General features: G+C 43.6%; 1 protein-coding gene across 3 annotated transcripts in view; it reads right to left on the bottom strand.

The window, feature by feature from the left end:
- The window catches only part of ADPRHL1 (ADP-ribosylhydrolase like 1), a 34,315-nt gene extending 16,932 nt beyond the window's left edge, over positions 1 to 17,383 (bottom strand). The window contains exons 1-5 of one of the 3 annotated variants that reach the window (XM_074158322.1): positions 16,871 to 17,383; positions 12,547 to 12,711; positions 6,566 to 6,691; positions 3,796 to 3,936; positions 553 to 680 (exon numbers count right to left, since the gene is read on the bottom strand). In XM_074158322.1, coding sequence (XP_074014423.1) covers positions 553 to 680; positions 3,796 to 3,936; positions 6,566 to 6,691; positions 12,547 to 12,711; positions 16,871 to 17,084 — 774 coding nt within the window. In that variant the 5' untranslated portion in view covers positions 17,085 to 17,383. Of the gene's footprint in view, positions 1 to 552; positions 681 to 3,795; positions 3,937 to 6,565; positions 6,692 to 12,546; positions 12,712 to 16,870 lie in introns of those variants that run through there. The other 2 variants (XM_074158305.1, XM_074158314.1) reach the window with 2 other exon arrangements.

Genomic DNA, 17,383 nt, shown 5'->3' with positions numbered 1-17,383 from the left:
AAGATCATGTATGCTATGAAATAGTATCCCATGGGACGTGGTGAAACACCATCTCTTGAGACACTTAAAACGAGCCTGGACACAGCCTGCGTTGGCAGAGTATTGCTTAGGACTGCTGTCTTCTGTTTGAAGGACTATAACCAACTCCAGCTCCTAGTACCCAGGAGGATTTCTGTGGGACTCGGGCCACAGCTCCATTAGGCTTTAATGAGACCCCCCAGTGAGATGTTTGCTTTTTCCAACCCTCAAATAGCTGTGGCTTAAGTTTTGTACCTGCTCTGGGCCTCAATACATCTGAGCATTAGGTCCACCTCTCTGCACTGTTTCTTCCCATTGCAGCAACCCCAGGACTGGTGACGATTACTTTTTTACATTAACATATACCTGAGACAAGGATGTGAATTGTTTTTTCTTTCTTAAAATTTTTGAAAAATACTAAAGACTTCCTGACTGTTCTGGCAATGGCAACAGTTGAAAAATACTGGTGTGTCTCTTTAAAAATAAGCCTCTTGGTTCAGAGCCTTTCTGAGCACTTTCTGTAGTTGCAGTTACCTTTTCTCTCTCCTCTGCATCATAGTTGTCCGGAAAGACAGGTTTATTCTGATTTTCCTCATTGATTTCTCTCTCCTCCAAATAAAACTGCCACTTGGCTTCGAAATAAAACCAGTGCTCCTGGTACTCTGAATGCAAAAGAAATTAATGATGTAGCATTTCATCTGGGCAACATTTTCACTTCTACTTAAATAAATTTTAAAGAAAATGACAGCATTGATAGACCTGAAAAACTGGGTATTTTACAGTAACATACATTAAACAGGCATAGGTACTAACTATGCATTTTCATATGAAGTGGGACATCCAACTGGAAACAGAAGATGTGAAAGAAAGAATTCAATATTTTCAGAATCTTATGCTATTTTTATGGTATATTAAAATTACGTTAAGATACATCAAGATGAGATTTTTAGAGAACTTACTGAAACACACTCCAAGGAAAATATAAGTCAACAAAAAGAAAGGAAAAAATACATTCTGTGCCAATTTTTATATCCCTTCACTCCGATTAAAGAATATCTAAAAATGCTTGCATGTCCTAAATACAAATTGCCTTCTACCTTAGTTACTAGTTGTTATTCACATAATTTCTCCAGTATTTCTGTTATGTTCTCACTGTATTTCTGTGTGGTTTTGCAGGAAAAGACAGATAGGAAAGACCAAGATTTCCATTTAGTTATAATACATATTGAATGTAGTAAAAGGAATAAATAACGCACACATCTGCGATCTGTGTCCGTACAAATAAGCCTTTTTTAAGAACCACAGGTCTTTCTCCTTTTTAGTGTCACTTTAGGAAGAGCACCTCTGAGCAAGTTTATCTTTGCACGTGTGAACAATCTTACTAAATTCAGTTTATTTTCAAGCCAATGCTCTGGTTCAACCTTTTTCTAAAGGCTTAAAAAGGTGCATAAGTCACCCTCACTTGTTAAGCACGCACATACACACCTGTCTGCAAAATTGAGGCCTGAACGAAACCCTGCCTGGGAAGACAGTGGGGTAAGGAATTAGAAATCAGTGAGATGGGAAAGACCTCTAGGTATGCCAAGGCGAATGAGCAATTCAGTATGGGACTATTGGTGTACAGTTTAAAATATATTTAAGCACTGCTGCTTTTTTCCTGTCTCTGCTCTGCTTGGTTGCTCAGCTCTGTTCTGCAAGTGGCTGAGGAGCATGCACACAGCCAAACTTGTTTCTCTGAAGGATGTAATCTGGTTTTGCTTCTTTGCCTAAAATGCCATACAGATCACCCTCTTTGGCAATTAAGATTTTTAAAAAGGTGGTAAAAAATCCAGGCCGCCTTGTAGGACCTGATACTTTCACGGGGTTGCTGGTTCCCCAGCCCCAGGTTGACGGGGTGAACCTTCAACGACTTGGCCTTATATGCCTGGGAATGCCCAGCTGCCCTTTTCCTGAGTCCATGCCCCAGTTTTGCCTGATTACAAGGAAACCATTCATTACAACCCTAAAAAAAGAGAGGGTGTTTAGAAAAACAGAGTGGAAGTGCACTCACAGCCATCAGGCTAAGGAGAGCAACATCAGAAAAAATAATCACACAATGTTGTTGGTTGAAATAAACTACTGACACCAGCTGGTGCCAAGACTTCTTTTAAAAATGCAGGTGACCTGACAGGTTTCTTTCTTTGTGTTGTTTTTTTTTTTTTTTTCCTACTTCCCCCATGACTATAAAACAAGAATGCCTGAAAAAGGAATGTTCAAGAATGCCTCAAAACGGAATGTTTCTATGTAGCATCTCAGCAAGCAAGGAAGTGTCATTATTCCAAAGCACAGGCTTGGAAACAAAGGGATCAAGGAGTTGCAGGAGATTTTGGTTGCGTGGATGACCTGCAGCATGGTCAGAAATCCCATGCCACTGGCCCCAGCGAGGCTCTGCCCCATCCCTTGAGCCCGGCCTGAGGTCCATACATGGGACTACCTGGCAAGTAATTGCAACCGAATATCAGGGAGGGCTGCTGAGTCAAGCCCACTGCGACTGAACACTGGTTTGTTATCCACAGGGCAATAACACAGCTAAAAAGCAGTTTTCTAAAACTGGAGGGCTCTGTTTGGCAGGATTTCTTTGCTGTGCATCTCACCAGCCAAGGAGTTTAACTTTAACGCAGGAGACTTTTCCCACTACCAAAATAGGACGAAGCTCAACAATACGGGCACTAGCCGGAGAGCGTGCCTCAGGAGTCCGACGCGCATACCTCCACGCCGAGGGGTCCTGCTGGGGTGGAGTGACAGGGACCTGCTGCAAAGCCACTCAGAGAGGAGCTCACTCACACTAATCCTGCACCTGCTCCTCATAGGTCTTGGCTAAAAAAATCCTGGTGCGCAATGAGACGCAGATGAAAACGCAGGGTCTTTCAGGGAGGCTCCCTGGGGCTCCTTTCAGATTTTAAAGCAGTGGCTTCCCTTCCCGGGTAAATCTTCATTCCTGAGTGTTCTTGAGTAAAGATTTCCACTGAATCCAGTCTTTCTCAATAGCTGTCGCTTGAGATCGACAGAAAAAACTCTTTCCTTGATATTTTAATGTAACGATACTTGTCTGTCCATGGCAGGTCTCTCCCTTACAAATGCAACGCTCCCTGGCAAGAGGGGACTAAAATACCTTTGCCCTGAGGATCACATACATTAGTAAAGTAGCTATATCAAGTTCAGTAGTTGTGCTACGTTCAATTGTTTTAAAACAAGGATACAGCAGGTTGTATCTTAAACATTTGTTCAGAAAAGCAACAAGTCAAATCTGAATGTGTGGTCAAAAGCTAAGCCTTGGTCAGGAGGTATCTGCAAGTGAACTTTTCCTGGCAAAATGAGGAATGTCAGTGGGTTTTCTTAAGGAAAATATTTGACTGTGCTAATTGGTGGAAAGGAGCTGAATAATTTATATCTCAGCAGTTGTTTTGCCTAATAACCTGCTGAATACCATTTCCTCCCTCCCCCCTGCCCAGCAATCTTTGAAGACTTCCTAAAAATAAAACTGCAGTAGGGTATTATCACTGCTATTTCTCTTTGTATTTTTGCCACCAATGTGCCAGGCACCTAACGGGTGGTAGAAGGCGGCGGCACGACCTGCAAAGAGCTTACAGTCTGGGCAGAGAAAGCAGCAGGACAGCCAGTGGATTTGGGAGAGGGGGGGAAGCAGCAAAAATTGAGAGACTGGGGAGTGATGTTTCTTCAGTGTCTTTCTAACTGAACATATGCTTAAGAAAACAGCTCCTGATTCAGACACATTACCTGCCATGTGGCGAATAGTCTTCTTGCAGTACTCTTCAGCCATTGGTACAACCTTCATCATCTCTCTTCCCCACTGCACAAGGGGTTTCCCTTGTATTGCATACGCCACAAAGAGAGCTGTGCATAGGGACCCTAGAAAGCCTGGAATTCATAGACAGCAATGATTACCAATGCACGGTCTGTGCTCCTACCATCCTTGCTGTGTCCTTAGTAAAATCATTAGTGGAATGCCTCATGGCTGTTGGGTAGATTAACAAATGTACATAACCTAACTCTGCCTGCTTGCAGACTGGCTCATGGCATGTTGAGATTCTTGGCTGATGTGCAGTGCCCGTTGGTTTACAACTTATTTTACATAGAAGGGACCTTCTGTTCTCAGTGGTGTAACATGACAGAAATTGAGGTAGGGGTCAAAAATAAACATCATCCACTAATGTAATACCGAAAATCTTCTAATTGAAGTCACATGAAATAATGGACTTCCACAAAGTGGTTCGATTCCAAGCTGTATCACCTTGCTTACAGAGTCATCCAGCTCAAGTGCTGTGGCTGTTAGATCTAACATTATTTCTGGCTCATTTTACTCTAAGGGGACAAGTCCATGCCTTACTTGGACAATTGCTTCTTTCCTCTAAGGGGACAAGCCCATGTCCCCTTAGAGGAAAGAAGCAATTGTCCAAGTAGGACATGCTATCTGCCTGCCTAGCTAGGTCTTCCACTTTGGATATAAACATAATTAAGGTGAACTTTCTGTTAGCAGGCACTCAACACTTCCATGACACCAGAAACAGAGGAGATCATTTCTCGTATTTGCTTGTGCTCTTGGCAATCTGTCAAGGGCAAGAAAATCAACCCAGTGCAACATGCAAAAGAACGTTAAGAAAACAACTCAGTCATTTAAATAAGCCCCAGGTGAGCCAAGTATTGATGCATGTGCTTCTCTTGGTGCATGGGTCCAAAAGGTTCACTCATGCGTAGAGGTAAGCATGAACTTCATGTGTTTTGCTGAAGGTAAAACCAAATTATTTTAGGAGGTTACAAGTCCAGAAGAAAGGATTACTCATTCTCTCTGCCATAAGACCTGCAATACTGGGTCAGGCCAAAGGTGTGTCTAACCCAGGATGTTATAGATGTTTTCAGAAAGAATAAAAGAAGCAGGTAGAGCCAGTTCAAAGGGTCTCACTCAGATAGACAGCATCTAACCCAACGGCCATAAAGATCCTTGAGTGTCACATTCAGCATGAGGATGGCAGCAGAGGGTTTAGAGGATGAAGCAAAGGGCTAGCAGGGGGCAATGGGTGGTGAAGAGGGTGATAGAGGCTAGGGCATGCCCAGAAAGTTTTCAGGGGGCTGGCAGTCTTTTCTTGCCCACTCCCCAGGTAGCCCCCTCCCCTTGCTGCTATTGCTCTGCTCCTGGCAGGCCTCGTGTAGCCCCTGCCCCTCATGAGGGAAGAAGGCAAGCCCCAGCCGAGGTTTCTGGCTCTGCCTATTAATGCCGGTACAGAGTGAGCCTAATTGGTTCAGCTGCTCTGCTCCCCAGAGCTTCTGGACTAGCTTAAGGGCAATTTTAATTACACAGCTTGATTGCTTTTAACAGCAACAGCCCTTCTTGTCCGCTTGCCTGATCCCTTTTGAACCCAGGCGTATCTGTGGACTTTGCAGCTGCCTGTAGCAGCAAAGTCTGCAGCTTGACTATGCACGACACGGGGAAGTGTTTCCTTTGTCTGTTTGTTTCAGTCCTGACTGACATGTCAATTGGGTTTCCCCTGTCTTTGAGTTATGAGAATCACAACTGACGTTTCCCTGGCACCTTTCAGGATGGTAGTGAGGTCCGTGGTGGCCCTTCCACCCCTCTCCTCCCTGCTTCCTCACCGTGTCACTCTTTTCCCAGCTGAAAACTCCTTCCGGGTGTAATTTCTCCTTATATGGAAGGCATTTGATGACTTGGATGCTCCTTGCTGCCATTTTCTGGCTCTAGTAAGTCCTTTCTGAGGTGGAAGACCCAGATCTGCAAGCAGTCTTGCTGCTGCTAATGCGTCATGGACTTTATATATTGGTTTAATGATACTTTCTGCTTTGTTCTGAATTATTTTCATCTAATTTTATGCCATCCTGATGGCTTTTCTGGCTGCTTCAAAGCACTGAGCATGTTGAATGTCACTATTCATTATGATTTTATTTATTCCTGTTGAAAGCAGGCAGAATGAATTCACGCTTACATAGCATAGAATAATCAGAATGACAGATGTAAATATTCAAAACATTAAATCTATTTGTTTATGTTTTGTTTAGAGAATGTTTCAGATTGTACCCTAAAATATGCGGAGTTAGATTTTTTTGGCTTTCTACCTTTACCTATAGTGATTGGGTATGACAAAACCTGTCAAGAGAAAAATGTTATTATCCCCTGAACCATAAACTTGCATGATAATAGCGAGTCATCTCAATGTACATGAATCCTAAAATTTGGTCTGTACAAGTGACGTGAATACGTTTTTTACAAGATGGGTTGCGTTTAGTTATTGGGATTCTAGGAGGGAAAACTCCTATTCCTGAGGCTGCTGTTTGTGTAATATACAAGCAAATATGTAAGATTATGTAAGTAATGTATACATGTATATACTATCCAAGTAAAATTCAAACCAAGGCCTTGGAGTCTGCAAAGCGGAAGCAATTTAACCAGGTGAATTCACAGGAGCTGAGTTAGTTCCCATGGAAGCAAAAAGCATCATTAGGGACGTCAGTGCACCGATACGTCAGCGGACATTACCTGTAGGATGGTTATGAGTCATTCGTCCGCACTCAATGCTCACTTCAATAAGTGACTCCAGCCTTTCTGGCTTCCAGTATCGCATACCTAAACACATGGCTTTTGTGGATGCTCCAAATCCAGAACCTAAAGTAAAAAGATAACGCAAGGATTTAAAAGGAGACTAATGATACAAAAATATGTTGATAAATTGTGAAACAAGCACATTTTATCAATTCAACCAATGTGTGAGAATTCCTCAGGGAGTGGGAAATTAGCACACAAAGCGAGTTACAAGTTTTGAAAGTTTCTTGAGAGGAATTTTGCTTCTAGACATTCTGGTTTTACAGGTATATCCTAATATTCCCAAGTGCTACGAAGTGCATAGCAGGTTCAGAAAGCGGCATGCTCTCTTGTTCACAGCACTTGTTTGATTCAAATTCTCATGCCATCTTTACTCATTCTTGGCTGACACCTCTCTTTTGTTCGCTCCAGATGCCAGCACTAGAAACAGAAGTTTGAGAAACAGACGCACTTTTACTACGCATTTATTTTAGTAGTCTTCATGCTGAAAGCACATGATTAAAACACTTTATGTGAGTATCACAGTTGATCTTACAATTTTAACGCACGTTTCACCCTAGAGAACCCCACAGGTAGTTCACAAAATAGCTTCTGCTACATAGAAAAATAATGTGTCCAAAAAGAAACTAAAGGCTACGGAGCCAAATCCTCCAAAGTTAGGCAATGTCAGAACGGAGGTTTCCTGTGCGACCTGGAGTCGGTGCTTGTGTGCACACTCATTATGGTACAGCCTGCACTTGCTGGGCTTGGTCTTGGGTATATCTGCCTCGTGCAGCATGGAGTTTATTTATTGAATAGCTAATTCAGTATTTCTTTAATCCTCAGCACTGAGTGCATGAACCCAGGTGTTCAACTTTGAAACACTTCAATGAATGGAGAGTTAAATTTACTAATGAGTTTCTCTGCAGTACTTATCACAGTAATATCAGGATCCCACAGAAGTTTTAATGAGCTTATCTTCACAAGGCACCAGTGAGGTGATTATCTCCTCTTTGCAGCTGGTAAGCCAGTGCCCAAAAAAGCATTAACTCATTACAGGCATCCACCCTGAGATGGATAGGGTTCGATTTTTCAAAGTACTTGGCATTTTTCAGCACTGTCTTTGCTCAGTCACACATCCCAGTGACCTTGGGTATAGCTGAGAGCAATCAGCATTTCTCTACTTGGTCTCTGGAAGATAAGAGGCATGTTTATGCCACCTAATTTTAGCCTCTGTGGAACCTGCATTAGGAGCATATTCTCCCTGACTTTCCCAGATGGGCAGCAAGGAGAAAGGCTGTATCCGCATTAGCCAGTACAATGGCATAGTAGGAGCAATTCATTGGCCAGAGTTCATTGAAGTAGAAGATGCTAAGGAGTGAGAGTCAGGGTTTTTAGACACTGGTCTTGAGAAAAGCCCTCAGCTGCTCCCCTGGGCTATGCCTGGTGGGGGTGCAGAACACCTGAGGCACTGCTTGCCGTTCCCAAGGGGCTCAAGTTTGGGTGTCCTAAGATCATGAGTGTGATCAAAGTCTGGTAGAGGAGATGGCAGGAAGATTTACTTCAAGCCAAACTGAAGCCTGAGCCAAACTAACATCAGCCATCTATTGACATGTTCAGGTGCAATACAGACCAACTAGGATCTGAATTTCAAGAGAAGAGCTCTTCTCCCTGGAGAGCCGCTATCCTGAGTGAGCACCCTGGTTAGGTGATCTAATTAGGTTAGCGGAAGACATTTCTTCCTTTCTCCCTCAGAGTCCAATGTGTAAATTTTGCACGCAATAACTCTTCCAAAAAAGGCCAAACACTTGCTAAATGTGACATGAAAGGTTTTGCAAAATACCATTTTATTCCCCGCAAGCTCAGACCTTGCTTCCTCATCCCTTGCTAGCCTTTCTTATAGCAGTGAAAGGGGCCCTCCCCAGAACACCTTTGGCCACTGCTCCTCACGAAAAGGCTGGATACTTGTTCTGCAGATGGTACGTTTTCTCCTGTACCTCACATATACTGCAGCTGTAGTGCCTAGTTATGTAGGAGCCAGGAGCAGATAAAACTGTCTGCCTGTCCCACAGATCACATAGAAACAGCAAGAAAAAGTCAGAAAAGAAATCCAGAGCACCAGCTTAACTGGGAGAACACGTCTTCTGCTTGCAAGACCAAACTCTTCATTAAACCATCTGCTGCCACAGAGCAGCAGATAAGAGTCTTCTTCATCATGTAATCCTGGTTCCTCCAAAGGACACAATTCATGCTGGTTATCCAAGAGGGAAGGCTACACATTGCTGCTAATAGAATAACATCTCTTAGTATCTCCAAAGTGGAGGATGGACTACAGTAATCTGACTGCTGGTCTGAAGGAGCTTGACTTTGCAACTTCATTGTGTTCCTTCAGTCTAGGAAGTTAAAACCTTCTGCAGAATTAGACAAGCAAACTCCATAACAAAAAAAAATCCATCCTATGGAGTAGCATTAAGTCATTGCATGGAGTAACACTAAGCCTAGACAGGGCTTCAGGTGATTAGCAGCTGTTACCTCCCATGTCTCAGTATCTACCATTTGAATCAATGAAGGGACAGCAAGAATAGTCCAAGTAACAGGTGAGATGTAAAAACATAAGGACTGTCCTCCACAATCAGACCAAAGGTCTACCCAACATAGGATGTTTGACCGTGGCCAATGGAGAGGATACTTAAGAAACAATAAAATAAAAGTACAATGATGCTACCCCTTCATACTAATTAAACTGCTGACAATTTGTCTCTCTGATCCAAGAGGCAACTGGTTATTCGCCTTTCTGCTTACCAACGCTTGAAGGATTTCCCTTTGGTGAATTTGCCCAGCCTTTTTTTTTTGAAGTCACATGAACTGTAGCATCTGCAAATAGGCATTGGAAAATAGTTGTGCAGCTTAATTAGGTGTTGTGTGAAGAAGCCCTTCCTTTTGGTTGCTTTGAGCACATGACCTGCCACTTTCATTTGAAGTCCCTAGTTCCTGTGCTGGAGGAGACAATGAGTGTTCTCTGTGTTGTTGTCCGTCCCATCCTCCCTGCTCCCCCGCATATGACTTTTCATTTATCTGCATCATTTGGTTCTGCTGCTGTGCAACAGTAGCAACTCTTCCACAACTCTTCCACAACTCCATGTCATATTGCCTTTGGCTTTGTTGACCAACTATGCATTTGCATTTCCAGACAGTTTGTGGACATCTTGAACAACAGAGGTCCAACACAGGTACCTCCTTCTCTATGGAGAAGACAGACTGCAATCTTCTGCTCTTTATTTACTGTCTTTTAACCAGTTGTCTGTCCTCAGGAGAACCTTTCTGTCATCCTGTAGCAACTTAGTGCCTCATCGCTTAGATGAGGGACCTTGTTGAATGTCTTTTGGAAATCCTAAGAAACCACCTTCACGTCTCCTTTTTCCTCCTGTTTCTTGGCTATTTTATGAGCTTTCTAATAGATATCTGAGGCGTAACTTCTTTTCACAAAAGCTGTGTTGACACTTTATTATATCATTTTCAGTCATGCATGATGGTCTCTTTTAGTATGTAATACCACAGTGTCCTTTTCTTCACTCTAATAATAATAAATAATAAAGATCAGCTTAATGGCTGCTAAGCCCTGAAAAGGATGTGTCTTACAGACCTGCATGACAACGTAGAGCCTGACCCTTTTATCTCTTGTCACTCTGTGGCTTATCCTTCACTTTTGCTCCCCAAATTCCTGTGTTTAACTCATACTTTGTCTTCATGCTCCCCTAGCAATGCCACCAGCAAAAAGGCACTGTTCTCAAGTGCTACTAGGAAGCCCCACAGCTGCCCCAGTAGCTGCAAATAAAGACCAGCTTGGATGCTGCAGCCTCAGCCTGAAATGTGTGTGATACAGGTAGAGCCAAGCTGCAAATTGACTGAACTTTCGCCATGTCTCCAAAGGTACATCTCCAGCTCAGGGGGTACCACCTTATGTCAGAGGTGTCTCTTCTGAACAGTTTGAGTTTTTAGCAATGGAACAAAACATTTTTACTATGGTCCAGAGACAGCGGACTCATCTGTACCAAAATTTTAAACAAATGCCGATGGACAAACAGCAGCAAACACTCAACAGTGAAAATTTCAGCCTTGAGCTTATCAATGTCATAAATTTGAAACAAGTTCTTAAAGTGGAAGATGCTAGAGAGCCTTGAGCAGGTCTTCTGGTGGTCACAGGAATCTCACCAGCCTTTAACATAATTTGGGTACCTCTACAATGAGTGTGGCAATGAGCATGACACGAGGTGGCAAAGATACACACAGGGCAGTTTGACTTAAGAACTCAGTGTGCTGACTATACCCACATGAATTTGAGCGAAGAGCTTCATATAAGCAATGCAAAATTACCTAAGCTATGATTTCACTGATCTGTGAAGGTTAGCACATGAATTCTTGCTAGAAGTGAGATAAGATAAAATGACCACAGGAAACCAGCATTTTGGTTCCAGCCCATTGAAGATATCACCTGACTGCTAGGCATTCAATGACCTTGGAATGTTTTTGCCTTGAGAAGAAATTTGTGAAAATTCAATTAAAAAGTTAATTATGTCCATAGCAGTGTCAGGTCCCATGGTAGGCTGAACATGTCCACCTCAGGTCACTGGTTCTTTTGCTCTCATGGTGAAAAAAAGGCTTCTTGAGATGTTCAGGATTATATTTGTCAGATGAGATGGAGAAGGAAGGTTTTAGCTGCCAGGTCTCAAGGCAAGAATTAATTTTAGATCATTCTAGCCCAGAGCATCCTAAGAGCAAACAGTTCGTCATGGAAAGCTGGGGAGGAGGAACGCTAAAGGAAGAAATGTGGCTCCAACACAGCAACAGACTGGGGAACAGCAGGGATCCACTGCTGGAGGTGGTGAAAGCTGTTCAGGGCCACTGTCAGCTCCTATAATTGTTTTCACCAAATTTTACTCACTGTCAATCAGAAAACATATGACAAATGCCAAGGGGGCACTCTCAGATCTGCCTGGCTATTAGTCCTGGATAAATGGGGAGGGGATCCTTTTCCCTCCCAGCAGCTGTTGAGAGAAGCGGGGGCTGAGCGAGGGATGCTTTTTGTGTCAGAGAAAATTGGCTGCAGAGACCCAGAAATAGCCATGGCGTTGTGCCACCAGGTCTTTGCCACGATGTTGCATCAATATGCAATGCTGTTGAGCAGTGCCAATACATACTGCAGTGGAAGAGCATCACACCGACACAGCACAACGTCTGTGTGAGCTGCCACCGTCTTGTGGCTGCTCAGGTCTACCTCCTCCTCCTCCTCTGATGGTGTGGTGTCTCTACAATCTTTCAAGATTAATTGTGTGTGTGGACATAGCTGTATGTGTGTTATTTAACTTGAAGCAGAAATTCAATTCATCATAAAATGGAACTATCATAAAGAGAAAGAAAGAGAGGGTCATGGGTAGGGAAACGGGGCTAAGAATATTAGGGGTTATAAGCAAAACAGTCATAGTTGTTAGCAGGGCTTCCACCTGGAGGCAACTCTCTGCTTTCCCTCCAGTGCACACGTTGGTGCATAGAGCATTTCACAGGCTCAGCTTTTTGTTTCACATCTGCCATCACTGAAAAGATCCAAGACTACAAACATTTAAACGGAAAACAGCAGAAAATATTTCTTAAAATAACCATTAAACTCAAGGACAAAGATCTGCTCCCAGAGGCACAAAGCCAAGAACAAAGTCTCTTTAAATAGATGTTAAAGAGGGAAGGGTTCATTTACGAGAGGACATAGTGCCCTACAGAAGGAATTCCTGGCAGATCTCTTGCCATCCTCAGGGAAACATGGAAATGTTTCAGGGGTAGTGGCCTTTGATGTCAGGGGGAAAAAGGAAACAATTTCCATACAGCCACAAACACCAAAAGCATGCATTATTTAAGCCAGCATCTATAAACAGAAAGTGGTACCGTACCCTTTTCATTGAACGGTGTGTGCCAAGCAAGAAGGTAGTTGTCTGGTTTTAATTCCCTGCAGCCTTCAATGGTAGCAGGGTCTGGCCGCCTCCCCGAGAGCTTGTCGATAGCATCCACGTAGCGTTTTACCAGCTCCCGGTACAGGTCTTCTAAACACCAGTAATCTGCTCAGGGGAGGGAAGAGAAGGTTGCCATGTGAAGGCAAAAGAGAAAGAGAGCGCTGAAAACAAACAAGTAAGCTCACTATGCATTTAAAAAATGTTCCTATTTCCACTTCCAATACACCAGCTCGTGTTTCTGGTGCCACTGTCAACACATTTTTACACACCATGAGAGCGGGCTGGAGGGAGAACAGCCTCCTCTCTCTGTTATCATCTTTTCCTGCTTTCCTTTCCACTCTTAATTCCTTTAATCAGAAAGGTGACGCATTCTGTTCATCAACAGTAGCTGCTCAGGGGCTTTATTTAGGCTCCATGGTGTGAAGTATTTACGGAGGTGTCTAACTGTAAGGTGAGTGTGTTGCCATTGTAGGGACTGGGAGCGCGCACGAAGCCAGCTGTGCCTGGCTCAGCCTGTGCCTTTGCCATAATTTGCAGACACGAGTCCAATTTTATTTTTTTTTAAATTACCACTGAATTATTTTAGAGATACGTATGATTAAACATAAAATGCAGATTAGTGACATTATTTTTTTTATTCTGTATTTTATATTTATTTTGTCTAAAATTTGTAAATCTTTCATGCAGGCATCCCTGTCAGTACAGTAACCAGAAGAGTAAGCTTTTATAAAAATGATTATAAAGATGAGTTACAGTAGTAAATCCCTACAGTCTATAGTATTTCCAGCAGATAAATTTATTTCAGGAATAAGTAAGTTCACTAACAATATCTGCGTATAGATTATTTTTACCAAGGCCTATAGTCTTGCCTAAGGAGGAAGCTTCCACCTGTTAAACATATACTGTTTCTTCAGTATAGCTGCATCTCTCGGCTGCTGTTGTGTGTTGCTGGTCTTGAGGAGCCCTGCCCTCAGCTCTTGCTGAGGAAAAGCTTCCACTGGCATCTGTCAGAATTGTGTAATCAGTGGGAACTGAGGAGGCTGTCAGGTTTTGTCCATTTATCTCTTTTCTATGTACTTAGAGAAACCCCATTTAATACTTGGTTTGACGCAGATTGAATGACACGGGAGGGGAAGTTCTTCTAAAAATATCCTTATTTTGTCAAAGATGGTGTTATCTTGACATCCACACAAGAAGTTTAGTTTAAGAGAAAGTTTGGAGCCCCATAAACCAGAGCCACTTGGAAGTATCTCTTACGCAGACAGCTGAATAAAAAGATGCAGTGTAAAACCAAGATTCCCCTCCTTTCACATAAAAAAAAATACCCTGTCCATTATGCTGGCCATTCCATATACAATCCTAGAGGAACAAGATACTTTCAAGCTGCCGACTCTTTCCAGATTTAGGAATCAGGTGTCAGTTTATCTGGATGGGAGCCAGGAGCAGGATTTACCGCCCAGCAGCTTCTGCAGAAGCCTTGTCCCCAGAGCCAGAGTCCCTGCAGTCCAGCACCTCCGGGCTGCCTGAGCCCACCATAGTTCCTGCACCTGGACCCAGGCTGCTGTCTCAGCCATCAAGTCAATAGGACTTGTTCTTTATTTAGAAATGAACACTTATTTTTTTTAAATCCATGTTTATGTCAGAGAGGAAAAGGCTTTCGTTGTAGCAAAGGTAGTTCCCCTGCTTTTGATGATGCTGTTTTTGTTCCTTTCTTATGGGACAGATTCCTACTGGAAGTAGATGCCTCATTTATCCTTCATTGTGGGATCAAACTTTCAGACTGTGCATGTGGTGGATTTGAGGAGTGCCTGCTCAATCTGCAGCAGCGCCAGCAGCACCTGCTGCTTCTGGCCATGGTCCTCCTGGGATGTCCTCTGTGCAGCCGGCGAAGCACTGGCCAAAATCGCCTCCCTGGGTGAGAACTGCCTTCATCCTTAACACAAACCTCTGCCCCATGTTTGGCTGCTGCTGCAGCCTTAGGCTGGAAGCCCCCCCTGAGGACAACACTCCAGTGATGGAACTTCACGGCGAGACCTGGGCATGTCCATCCCAGCCTGCAAGCATCCTGCACGTACCTGAGGTATGCACCCAGGGGATGATGTCTGTGGCCAGCGGGCAGCCAGCCACGGGAATGGGACATGCAGGGAGCAGGGCAGCGACAGACAAGAATGTTTTTATTGCTTATTCCCACCTTTCTTTTTTTTTTTTTTTTTTTGGCTGGTAATGTTCCAGGCACCCAATATCACAGAATCACAGAATGGTAGGGGTTGGAAGGGACCTTCGGAGATCATCTAGTCTAACCCCCCTGCCAAAGCAGGTCCACCTAGAGCAGGCTGGACAGGAAGGCATCCAGGCAGGTTTTGAATATCTCCAGGGAAGGAGACTCCACCACCTCTCTGGGCAGCCTGTTCCAGTGCTTGGTCACCGTCAAAGTAAAGAAGTTTTTCTTCATGTTGAGATGGAATTTCCTGTGTTCCAGCTTGTGCCTATTGCCCCTTGCCCTGTCTCTGGGCTCCACTGAAAGAGTCTTTATATATTCTTTAAAGTGTCAGACACCAGCAGTGAGAGTTCCCTGCCACACGAGGATGGCAGGTCCCTGGGGCTGGTGGCAGCTGCTTTCAGCCTCACAGGCCCATGTTCACCTTTAGCTTCACCCTGTTGACTTGGGTGATTTTGTACTCAGGCAGGGCCATGACCAAGCCCAGTAGCTTTTTGGTGTTCCCCTTGCCAGGAGGAGACACCGCTGTGGGCAGGAGTGGTTCTATTTCCCTTGTGGGTAGCAGAGAGAAGGACTCAGTTTCCCACATGTTACTACGAAATGAAGATTTCTTACTAAAATTCCCCACACCAGCTTGTTGCTTTCTCACCAGCCCATAAAAGCACCTTTTTAAAAAGCTTGTCTGATCAGGCCAAAGAAATGCAAGTGCAGGATAAGCACAGATGATGGGAATTATAGCTGAGACTTTTTTCTTTAGAGCCACAGTGCTCCTGCTATATTTAAGAAATAAGATTTATTACTTTACTGTTAGTCTAACTGGTTTGATTACCCAGCAGCTTTGGTTTTAGAGAGTTCAATAAGCAAGAAACATAAGATACATATTTAATCATAGCCTATATTCAGAAATATGTTAGTCATCTTTTTTCTTGATAGGCTGACATCTTGCCCTTATCTTTAGTGTATTAGCTACCCCTTAAACCATTGGTTAGCTAATAGCCAAGCATGAAGTGTCCAACACTCTTCAACTGATCTCTATGTACTAAATTTAGAGCAGATTGGAAGCAGGCAGATAAAACAGTGAAACAGAAGCACAAAGGAAATTTCATTGACGTGAAGCTCCATTGTGAGCTTCTGCTACTGTTAGTTATCTAGTGTTACACGTGCTGAGAAAAACCAAGAATATTTTTATAAAGATTAAAAATTCTGATTTGTTCTGAAGAATCAAAATACTGCTGAATGGTCACTGTCTACTGGTGTACTTTTGACCATGATCTTGACAGTCTCAGAAAGCTCTAGTCCAATGGGTAGGGTGTCGATATAAATATCACCACATCTTACAAAAGACTATTCCTACCCTAAGAAAACCCAAATGTTCTCTTTCAAACTATTGTGATTTTAGAAGACATTCATTAACACTTCCATTAATACTGATAGACTTTGTTATAAACATAGTATGTTAGAATAGTTTTTGGACTAAAGACACAGAGCTCTCCTCAGAAAGCAAATTGTTCCCTTTCCGGCCTTGCAGGCGCAACCTTTTGCCCGAGAGGCAGCAAGGAGGAGACAGTGCTCGTGATTTTAGCCTGAGAGAGGCACTAAGGTGACTCTACTCCAGCCCGGAGTTCTGAACATAAACATCTTAAAAATGTACTTAGAAGAGCTCTTATCTTTTACAGAAGAATTTCTACTGGCTGTCTTATTCCCTGATGTATTCCAGTGTGCAGATAATCTACTTAGCAATTATTTTTGATATGCTGGACATGCTGTATTTTAGTCTCTAAGCTTTAACGAACTGTATAAACCTAGGGTAAACATAGGGAGAGCCCCTCTGCGTTCAGGAAATCAGAACTGCCCAGTTTGTGCAAGGGTCGCAAGATTATGCTCGTGGAGGAGACACGCTAATGCACGTTGTTATCATTCACGTAAGCGGCATTTCTGACACACTTTCTCATGACGTCCCCAGCACTCGGGCTTATTCCAAGAAGCGCAGCAGCTCGGCAGTTTTGTTCCTTTCCAGCCTGCGCTCGCTAGTCCCGCCGTACCTACCTGTGATGACGGCCTCTGCTGTAGCCATGTGCATGAGCGTGTTGTCGCTTACTGGCCACTTGTCGGGAGAGAGCACCAGGTTCTCCAGCCCTCCAATTTCCTTCAGCTCCTGCTGGATTTTTGCACCTAAGGCATTGTTTTCTCGGGAGAAATTGCGATAACCGAGAGCATCCCCTACCCCAGCCAGCACGAGCGCAGCCTTAAATTTATCCATCCCCGAGACACTTTCTGCTTTCCTTTTGTCCGAGGCAGCCACTGAATCTTGATCTTCCTTTGTTCCTTTGCCTTCGCCTCAGCTCCCCCGACACTTTATATCAGCCATTGTGTCACACCGAGAGCGCTCTCTATAAGGCAAGGACTTCCTTTTCTGGCTCTGCAGATGCCATCTCTTGTCCGGGACCTGACGGAGAGGAAATATTTCATAACCCAGGGATTTTGCAGGGGCTTTGTTCAATGAAACCGCAAGAGTGGACCTGCAAAGCGAAGGGCAAAAGCCTCGTTTCTGCAACCCAG

This window comes from Numenius arquata, chromosome 1, assembly GCF_964106895.1.
Source record: "Numenius arquata chromosome 1, bNumArq3.hap1.1, whole genome shotgun sequence".
NCBI classification, from domain to species: domain Eukaryota; kingdom Metazoa; phylum Chordata; class Aves; order Charadriiformes; family Scolopacidae; genus Numenius; species Numenius arquata.
The sequence above is the reverse complement of the archived record's forward strand: the minus strand, read 5'-3'. Positions and strand labels throughout refer to the sequence as shown.